Genomic DNA, 10,677 nt, shown 5'->3' on the forward strand with positions numbered 1-10,677 from the left:
CCTTTCTTGGCTCTGACATTCTGCTCCCCCACCACACAAAGGGTAAACAGGGAAGAATCAGAAGTCCCCAAGCAGCTTGTCCTAAAGAACGGATGGCTACTGAGCCTGTCATCCATGGGCCACTGACTAGAGACATCTCAGGAAACCCTAGTAGTGCCCTGAACCTCAGTGTTTGGAGGTGGCATTGGGTACAAATTACATGTTCAACTGATATTGTGACTGAGCTATATCTGGAAGCTACTTCCCTCTGTTCCTATAGTCTGAACTTTTCTTCTAGGAGCCAACATCCGCACTGCCAGGATCCAAGATGCCGGGCCTGTGTTGGCAGATGCCCTCCGAAAATTCCTATTTGACCTAAATGTTGATGACGGTCTGGCTGCTCTTGGTTATTCCAAGGATGACATTCCTTCATTGGTGAAAGGAACACTGCCCCAGGTAAGATTCACAGTGTGGCCTTAATGCCTGCTAAACACAGAGCCAGAGGGGACCAACACCCAGTCTGCTAGTGGTGCTGTTGCACCCCTCATAGCCGCTAGAGAACCCACAGGGCAAAAGCAGCCTAGCCCCTGGGCCTTTATGTTCATCCATAAAACTGTGGCAAACTGAAAACAATGAGATACAAACTGCCAAAGTGACTTGGGTTATGGAAACCTCACCCTTTCCCACACTTCTGCTGTTTAAGGACTTCCCCTGTAAGACAGAGCTAAGCCATTTCAAAAGGACCATGGATGTTATTTTCCACTATAAAATATCAAAAATTCCTGCTGTTCTACAGAATGCAGCATAGTTTTAAGATTGAAACTATTGCAAGTTTGCATTTGAATCATTTGGAATGACACTGTGTATTTCATACACATCTGTGTCCTTCTGTGCCTTATTTCATATATTTAAATTTTGCTAAAGAATGTGAACTAATTTACCCCCAGATCATAATGACCAAGACCCTGATACTGCTATTTACTATAAAGTAGGGAACTCAGATCCTTGAGCAGCCAGTTAGTGGACCACACCATGACTATCATACCCAGTGCTCTCCCTATTCCTCCTAGTCAATATGGAAGATGCAGGAAAACAGGGATCACCATGGGGCTCTTTTGTCCAGTGTTAAGCATTCACATTCACAGTATATACACACATACACACACATGCACACGCGCACACACACACACACACACACACACGGCACTGAGACAGCAGACAGCTAGAATATCCACTCAATCAGGACCTTGCTTACCACAAACAGTGGGACCCTTTCCATACCCAACTCCAGGAAAGCAAGGGATCAGATAGCCCCCCGCCTTCCCCACACCATCACTGTACAGACTGTTGATAACCTCACCATTCACAGAAGACGTTTGTACAGACTGAGCTCACAGCTTCATATATCCACAGAAGCATGTGGGAATAGCAATGAACCAAGTACTCTGAGGTAACAGGGGGTAAAGTGGAAAGCAATGACCCATGGGATGGGCGAGCAGCCTTCATGTTATCATTAACTATAAACTTAGGTTCCTGTGTGATTACACTTTCCAACTTCTAAGAAAATCATCAGCTGGGTGCTCCTTGAACCTAGTTCCATGGCTTCTCAGTATACTGGTGAAATATGGCCTATGGGCCACTAGTTTCCCTAACTTAGATTCAAACCCAGTAGATCCAGTTTTATCTAGCAGTGTAAATGAGAAACACAAGTATTTTGAGATGTAGCATAGGAGCTGAGCCAACCCACAAATCCATAGTTCTAACATGTTGAGCCAAAATGGAAGGCCACAAAAGCCATTGTAGTGACTTCATTCAAGCCTCCTGAGGAAAGTGGGAACCTGCTTTGCCCCTCTGTCCTCTGCCCCGCCCAGCACAGGCTAGTAGACATGTTGAGTGAGCTCATGCCTACAGCTTCTCCTGAAACTTCTGTCCAAGTGAGCAAGTGACTTGGTGGCAGTAACTGTAGGTGTTTCCTAAGACTGAGTAAATAACCGACAGCCATGAAAGCCTGACTACAAACTCCACAGACCTAGTAGCCACCATGATCTTAATGTGGCTTCTGGTCTCATAACATTTTCTCAGGGATACTGTCTTTTCTGAAGTTTATCCCAGGACTCTGTTTAAGAATATGAATTTTTTAGGTCAATAAGGTGATTCAACATGTAAACGCGCTTGCTGCTAAACCAGTCCAAGTCCTGGAACCCACATGGTAGAGAAAACCAACTCTCACCAGTTGTCCTCTGACCACACCCCTTGGACCATGGTGCACAATAAATACAGACAATAAATAATAACAGTATAACAGTATAGTAGACAATATACAGACAATAAATAATATTGCAATTTCTTAAAATTAAAGAATATGAATTTACTTCCAAGAATTGTGCTAGTTAGTTTTTGTAACTAGACACAAACTGGAATCACCAGCTGGGGAGTGACCTCCGTCAGAGCAGCCTGTACTTGGGTTCTTAAGGCCTTTGGGGATTAATGATGTGGGAGGGTTCATTCCACTATGAGTGGCACTACCCTGGGCAGGTGGTCCTCGTTGCATAAGGAAGTAAATTAAGGAAACCGTGGAGGACAACCCAGAAAACAACACTTCACTAGTCTGTGTTCCGTTTCCTGCATTAGCTTCTCTTGATGATAAACTATCATATAGCCACAGTTTGTAAAACAGTTTAAAAAAAAAAAAGCCCAGTGGTGGTGGTGGCCATATGCAGGCCTTTAACCCCAGCACTCAGGAGACACAGGCAGGCAGATCTCTGCACAGCAACAGAAACCAAAATAGGTCAGAAATTGGTACCAGAGAGTGTGATATTGTGGTGATGGACATGACCATATTTGTTTGAGAGTTATGGACTTGAAGTCCTTAAAGTCTACTATACTGTTATGGGAGCTTGGAAGAAAGCAATGTTAGAAGGAAGCAGATGGCAGAGGCCCAGCTTATGGAGTGCCACAGGGAAGACTGGAGTCCCTCAAAGATGATATATTTATGTGTTTTGTGTTAAGTCCACTGTCGCTATCGTCAGACACACCAGAAGAGGGCATCAGATTCCATTACAGATGCCACAATGTGGTTGCTGGAAATTAAACTCAAGGCCTCTGGATGAGCAGTCAGTTCTCTTAACCACTTAGCCATCTTTCCAGCCCCTGGTTGATATTTTGAATTAAGACTCTGTGGTTTCTGGTCAGCTGGGACTGAATGATCAGCTGTGATAACAATAGACCAGAAACATTGACATGAACCTTGGCTTTACTGAAATAATGGATTCTGGTTAGCTGAGGCTGAAAAATCAACTATGAGCAAACAGAGTCCAACACCACCAAAAGAGTTTCTGGGGAGTATTTCCTGAGGGCTAGCACACAGGAGCTGTGGTCCAGAGGGGGCCAAAGCTGTATCTCAAGCTGGTAGCCAAGCTTGGTTATGGTAAAGTCTCCCCCAAGGTACTGGTTTTGGCAGCATGATAGGAACCCAGTAAACAGTACTCCTCCATGGCCCCTGCTTCAGATCCTGCCTCCAGGTTCCTTTCCTGCCTTGAGTTCCTGCCCTGATTTCTCTCAGTGTTAGACCTGGAGAACTGTTATGATGAAATTAGCTTTTTCCTCCCCACACAACACGACAACAGAGAACCCTCACTAGAATAGAAATAGCCTGCAGATGAAGAACTAGTATGGGGATTTTTGGTTTGGTTTGATTTGGTTTTTGGCAGCAGCGAACGTTTTACAGGAATGCCATGGCAACCTCAGAATTTTACACATCCTATAAGCCAATCTTCACTATTAATGTCGTAGAATTGGGATATACTGGTCCCTGCAAAGAGCTTTGCCAGAAAGTTCTTCTCTGATAAAGGCTCTTATATACTCAGCAGTCAGGGGTTTTCTCTAGAAGGAACCAGCAGGCCAGTGTTCTTAACCAAACACCACAGCTTATGCTAGTGGCAGATAATGGCAGCCCTGCACACAGAGGCTTCCAAATGCATGGCCCAACTGCAGAGGGAGTGGGCAAGAACAACTCATCTTCAGAGCTAGATTTCAGAAACCTCTGGAAAGAGCCATTTTACATTTCAAAACAAAATCATCACTGGAGAGAGCTGTCTGCCCAAGTGAGCAACTCCCACGCTTGGTAGACGAACCAGCTGAAATGGTGTTCTTTTACGTATGTGCTAAAAGAAGAATTTATTTCAGTGCCCATATTAATCAGTTGTTCTTTGGTCTTTTTTTTTTTTTTCAATTGATTGTTGTTTTGTATCAAACAACTTTTATCATGCTCATTTTTATTGTTACAATATTTTATAAATTTAAAAGAATATGATTAAAAATGAAAAGTATTGCTGGTTGGGGGGGGCTCTCCGGGTGGAGTTGGGGTACAAAAGGGAAAGAAGAATGTGATGTAAGTCTGGTTCTTTGGTCTTCTTGCCTATAAATAATAGCACATTGCTCAACACATCTTCATTTTGAAATCAGTTGGCTTTTATGTAGCATAGGATCAGATACTTTGTTTCCATCTGTGTTTGCCCAAACTTTGGGGTTGGAAATGTCAAAAAGAAAGGTAGGAAAGGCCACACAAGCCTTTAATCCCAGCACTCTCGAGGCAGAGGCAGGCAGATTTCTGAGTTTGAGGCCAGCCTGTTTGTTTGTTTGTTTTTGTTTTTCGAGACAGGGTTTCTCTGGATAGCTCTGGCTGGTCTACAAAGTGAGTTCCAGGGCAGCCAGAGCTATCCAGAGAAACCCTGTCTCGAAAAACCAAAAAAAAAGAAAGAAAGAAAGAAAGAAAGAAAGAAAGAAAGAAAGAAAGAAAGAAAGAAAGAAAGAAAGAAAGAAAGAAAGAAAAGAAAAGAAAAGAAAAGAAAAGAAAGGAAAGGCTTGGGCTTAGCTGTTTCAGGAAGTCTAGAACTGCCTCTCCAAAGATGAACAGATCATGGGCGAAGACTCTGAGCTCATCAGAAGACTCCTACTGTTATAATAAAATGTGGTGGGAACCATCACCTTCATCTCTGATCATAGCACACATTGAAATTCAGCTTTTCTTTCCAACACAAACTAGAAGATTAGATTAGATTAGATTAGATTAGATTAGATTGATAGATAGATACATACATACATACATACATACATTCAGACATAGATATATAGATAGATGGATACATAGACAAATAGAGATAGATAGATTGATTGATTATAAATAAGTAGACATATGATATATAATCAGATAAGGTATGTAAATAGATAGGATAGACAATAGATACATAGATAGATGATAGATCGATTGATGAATGACTATTAACAAGACTGATAGAATATAATTTTTTGCTCTTGTCTCATCTGTGACATTCATCCACATTTCCTTCTACTTTCTCCAAGATGTTATACATCCTTCTCATTTTTATTCTTTAATTGTAGTAAAATAACATTAATTTGTCATTTTAATAACTTTTATGTATATAATGAAATGCTATTTGATATATCCACAGCATGATACAGTAGTCATTACCCACCGTAGATCTTTTTTAGCATCCCAAATAGCTCTGCATCCACCAAACAACAACTGCCCTGTTGCCTTTCTTGCAGCCCATCGTAACTTAAGATCTATTTCCCATCTCTGAAAGAGCCTAGGCTGGGTACCTCATGCACATGGAGTCATGTACCATCAGTGCTTCAGTGGCTGGCTTATTTCATCTTAATGTGGTGACCAGTTCATGATCAGAATTCTGTTCCTGTTTAAGGATAAATAATATTTCTTTGTGCAGATAGACCACAGTTTGTTTACCTATTTCATGCATGTGTTAGAAGATACTCATGTTGTTTCCAGCTCTGGCTGTTCTGACTGCTGGTGTACAAGTGCATGCTTGCACCCCTTCTTTCAGTTTTTTGGAGGAAGTATGAGTGGAACAGTTAATTCGTATGGTAATCCTATTATTTATTTGGATGTGTTTGAGACTGGATCTCACTATGTAGCCCAAGCTTGCCTTGGTGATCCCCACGTTGACTTCTCAGGTGCTGGGATTTCCAGCAATCTCAGCCACCAATCTCAGCCCAGTTTTTAACTTCCTAATGCTCTGGTAAACTTTTCCACAGTGCCTGCACCGGTTACAGTCTATTAACAACACAAAGGGTTCCAATTCTCTTCATCTTCCCCAGCACTTGTTAGTTTCCATTGTTTTTATAATGGCCCTTTCAGTGGGGTGGAGTGGGTTAGATTTGCACACACACACATACACACACTCCAAAGGCTAAGAATACCGACCAGTCCTGTGCGGATTGGCCATTCATGTATTTTTCTTTAGAGAAATGTTTTTGGTTTTTTTGTTTTGTTTTGTTTTGTTTTCAAGTCTTTTGCTGATTTTGGGGTTGATTCATTTGGTATTTTGCTGTTCTGCTCTAAGAATAATTTTTATATTTTGGACATGAGCACATATACTGTTCCTTCAAGTGTTTTAGGGCTTATACCTGGAGCTTACCTACCTTCTGAGGAGAGACAGGCAACAGGCATCTGCAAGTGAGCCATAAGAAGTTTCGATGTGATCACTGACGGGATGGGAAGCCTGAGAAGATGGAGAGAAATCCTGTGGGGACAATGTGGAGGGAACTCCAGTGAGGGTAGTCAGGTGGCTTGTGCAACATTCCCAACCCAGACATGGCAACTAGACAAGGATGAAGAGATGGGCTAAAATCTAAAAGGGATAGTGGATCTGGGTATGGTGGTGTGACCTGTAACCCCAGCACTCAGGAAGTAGGGCAGAGGCATCAGCAGTACAAGCCTTGCTAAACAGTGAGTTTGAAGCCAGTCAGGGCTGCAATCTCTATCTGTCTCAATCGAACTCTGTCTCAATCGAACTAATAGGAAAAGTGAGACAGTGGGAGATGGAGTGCTGAGAAACAGAGACAGATTAGGGAGACATCAGACATCATGATATTTGCAGGGGAGTGGGGTTTGGGGTAGAGAATTGAATCTCATATATCCCAAGATGGCCTCAAATGTGATATGTAACTGAGGACGGCCTTGAATTGCTGACCCACCTGTCTCTCCTGTGCTATGGGAGCCACCATACCTAGTTTCTATTGTAATGGAGATAGAAGCTGGGGCTTCTTGCTTGCCAGGCAAGTACTTTACCAACTGAGTTACATGGCAGCTCCATGATTTTGTTCTTATCACAAAAGGAAGTTATCCAGAGCTTAGAAACCCAGGTCACTGCTGTGGGGAAAGGAGATCTGGCTGTTTAGAGAATAACCACTAGGAGGCAATAGTGGAGCAAAAATGGAAACAGCTCATTGCAGGTCTCTGGCACCTCAGAGATTGTGGTGCAGAGGGTTATAATTCATCTTGAAGGTGGGTCTGCAGGACTGGCTGATAGGCTAAACTGGCAGATCAAGGGAACCTGTATGCAAAGATACCCTTGAGATACTTTTTGTCTGAACTACTGGGAGTCATTTCTGAAATGAGGAAAATGGGAGGGCTGGGCAGTCAGCAGTCAGTCCATCCTGTATATGTGACCTCTCAGACGCCATTATCCACTCTCCCAACCACTTTCATCAACTCAGCAGCCAACTGTGCCCAATACATTTACTGTATGTTAAACACTATGATGAGGCCGACCAGAGCAGGAGACACAGCAAGGCCTCTCTCCACCTGTGCTCGCCTGCAGAGGGGTAGACACCAGCACCTGCTTATCACAAGAAACTAGACCAGATGACCCATGAAAATGGAACCCACAAGATGTCATGTTTCTTCCTTTCATCTGGGTGGCAGATAGCCATCATCTTTTAGTCCCTTGTCCCGGAAGGATCATAGAGCCGATGAGAGAACAGATAGCCACAGGATATTGACATCACCAACTCCACCCATAAAGATCACTGAAGAAATTAAGCAAACCACTAAACTAGTTTGGAAAAGTAAATATAAACAGGGGTGGGAGGGAAAGGATTCCATGTTGTGCATGCCTAAACAGTTATGTCCTACAGAAAGTCCTTGTGGACGCATCTGAAGACCAAGCTGTGAAGAACATGGGCTTGAGTTATTTTCCTAGCAGCACTGTACTGTCCTTACCAGGGACAAGACTCTATACAGGGCAGCTGTTGACTGGTCCAGTTTGATAAGTATATGGGTTGGTTTGTTTCTGTACATTTGAGCAGAAGGCCAGAGCTGATGGCTTTCCAAAGCCTCATGAGAAAGTTGTTCTTGATAAACCTGAGTTGGGAGTTAGGCCAAACCACGAAGGAATATGGCTTGGGACCTGGAGGAGGAGAGTTTCTTTGCTCATCTGTTTTTTGAGCCAGAATCTTTCTATACATCCCAGGCTGGCCTTCAGTTCATGATTCCCCTGGCCTTGCCTCTCAAGTGCTGGGTTATAGAAACGTTCCAATACACGGAGCTATTTCTATAGGATATTTAAAATATCTAGTTATTGCTAATTCACATGACCATGTACCATTGACAAACTCATTGCCAAGCCCTGTATAACTCCTTTTATTTATTGTTCCAGGAAAGGGTCACGAAACTCGCACCTCGTGCCCAGTCAGAAGAGGATTTGTCCGCTTTGTTTGAAGCATCCATGAAACTGTACTAATTAACATATTGGTGAAAAGAATCCCCATTGGCCTTTGTGACAGAAGTTACAAATAGCAGAAGTTGGTCAGAGCTGACCTTTGTCATCTTATCTCCACACTTAATTCACCTATTGCTGGTTTGAATGTGATGTGATTTTATCCTTTGGAAGATTCCTTGGTGCTCATTACATAGAACCCATGGGCCATACCCCAGGGGTCAGTATTCCTGTACCAAACCCCATCAAATACATAATATGCCAATCTCCAAACACTGCATGTCTAGAAATTTACCCTGAAGAAATACTAGCTTTAGTGTGCAAAAAAATAATGCATACTAGGATGCACACAAGGATGATTCTGACATACTTTTGGATAGTAAAAATTAAAACAATCTAAATATTCATTACTAAATGAATCCTAATATAGTAAATGAGAGAATACTGTGGTATTATTAATAAAAATAAAGTAAAACTCTTGAAAATATGTCTGTTTCATAAAAGATAGTGTCAGGAAACAAGTGGCAGAAAAGCGATAAAGAAGAGTCTGACTTAACTTTTCAACTGCATATGAGTGTGTCTATATAGAGAAAAGAGTGCACATTAGAATATTAAAAGATATCAGAGAAGAGAATTCAGGAGTATAATAGATTAAAGAAAAAATGTGTACTGAGTATTTTATGCTTTCAGGTTTTTTCAGGTGCTGAAATTAGAAGCCAGGATCTTGCACACATTAGGCAAGTGATCTACCACTGAGCCACATTCTCAGCTCTTAGGTTTTAAGGTAGAGTCACTCTGTACATCTTTGGTTTAAGGCTGGTTTTGAATTTGGGGTTCTTCTGCCTCTGTCTTCCCAGCACTGAAATTATGAATGTGCACCATACCTGACCTGTTCTCTCATTTTGTATTTTATACATACTTATTGTCTGGGTTTGTTAAAGAAAACAATTTTCTAATCTTAATGGGAAAGGCAGTGTTGGGATAATGACTTAGTAGGTAAAGTGCTTGCCATCCATATGTGAAGATTTGAGTTCAGATCCTCTCCTCACATCCATGTAATTGCCAGCCACAGCTTTATACATCTGTAAACTTGGCACTGTGGTGGTAGGTAGAGACAAGCAGAATCCCAGGGCTCACTGGTCAGCCAGTTGAGATTCATCGAGAGACTCTGTCTCAGCATATAAGGTAGAAAGTAACAGGAAGACATCTAATGTCTACCTCTGATCTCTACATGCGCACACAAACACACATGAACACATCATACAACACACACACATTCACCTGTGAGCCATATCACCATGTACCGTATGAACAGCACTTCACAAGACTCAAGGCAAGCAATGGCAGCTAGTGCAGGATTGCTGTGCAGGGCAGGAGGCTCCAGCAGGATGTGGCTACACACCTACTCCCTGCACAGCACACTCCACCTTGCTCGGTGGAAATTTGTGAAAACTTTTTCAATTCGGAATTGGTTGACTTTCAGATCTAGAGCCTGTGAGTAATGTCTTTCCTGTACTGCTCCATGGTGTTATTTAGAGGCCCTGGGGTACTGGATTTTTGTTCCTGTCACCTGAATCTTTATTTAACCAAGGCCTCTTTAGCTTGAAAATGTTATAAGTATATTTTATATATTATCTACTCTTGAATGTGAGATTCTTTTTAATTCAAGAAATTTAATGAAAAACAATTTGAGATATAAAAATGAATTCTTTATCCTCCAAGTATTTGATGCTTTTCCTAACAGTAGCCAGATGTCTAGATGTGACTCACCAGAAATGTCTGGCATTCATCTTGACAATGACTCTGCAAAGGAAAATGTAAAGGCCATGCATTAAGAAACAGATTTTGGAAGCCGTTTTTTTCATCTTGAAACTCACCATTTTGATCTTTACAATCTGACAGCATGGAAAAAGAAGTGTTTTGTAAATTGCCCACTATTTTAAGTATGAGAGCGGAAACAAGGCCAGTGGCTGTAAATCAAACACTTTCATGTTAGAAATAACAAGTGCATTTTTCTCATTTCAAATCCTTTTTTTTTCTATTGATTTTCTTTTAAAAACCATTTCTAGAATTACAGATTTGTTTACTTGGTTTTCTTGACAAGGGAGGGAGAATGAAAAGAATGACATTGAAGAGTCTATATGCTCTTCTCATGCTC

General features: G+C 41.7%; 1 protein-coding gene across 3 annotated transcripts in view; it reads left to right on the forward strand.

The window, feature by feature from the left end:
• Positions 1-10,236, forward strand: part of Adhfe1 (alcohol dehydrogenase iron containing 1) — a 29,361-nt gene extending 19,125 nt beyond the window's left edge. For 2 of the 3 annotated variants that reach the window (XM_021155313.2, XM_029476338.1), the window contains 2 exons: positions 278-435; positions 8,460-9,136. In XM_021155313.2, the coding sequence (XP_021010972.1) occupies positions 278-435; positions 8,460-8,543 (242 nt within the window). In that variant the 3' untranslated portion in view covers positions 8,544-9,136. Of the gene's footprint in view, positions 1-277; positions 436-8,459 lie in introns of all 3 variants that reach the window. The other variant, XM_021155268.2, reaches the window with a different exon arrangement.
• The last annotated feature ends 441 nt before the right edge of the window (positions 10,237-10,677 follow it).

Source organism: Mus caroli, chromosome 1 (assembly GCF_900094665.2).
Source record: "Mus caroli chromosome 1, CAROLI_EIJ_v1.1, whole genome shotgun sequence".
NCBI classification, from domain to species: Eukaryota; Metazoa; Chordata; class Mammalia; order Rodentia; family Muridae; genus Mus; species Mus caroli.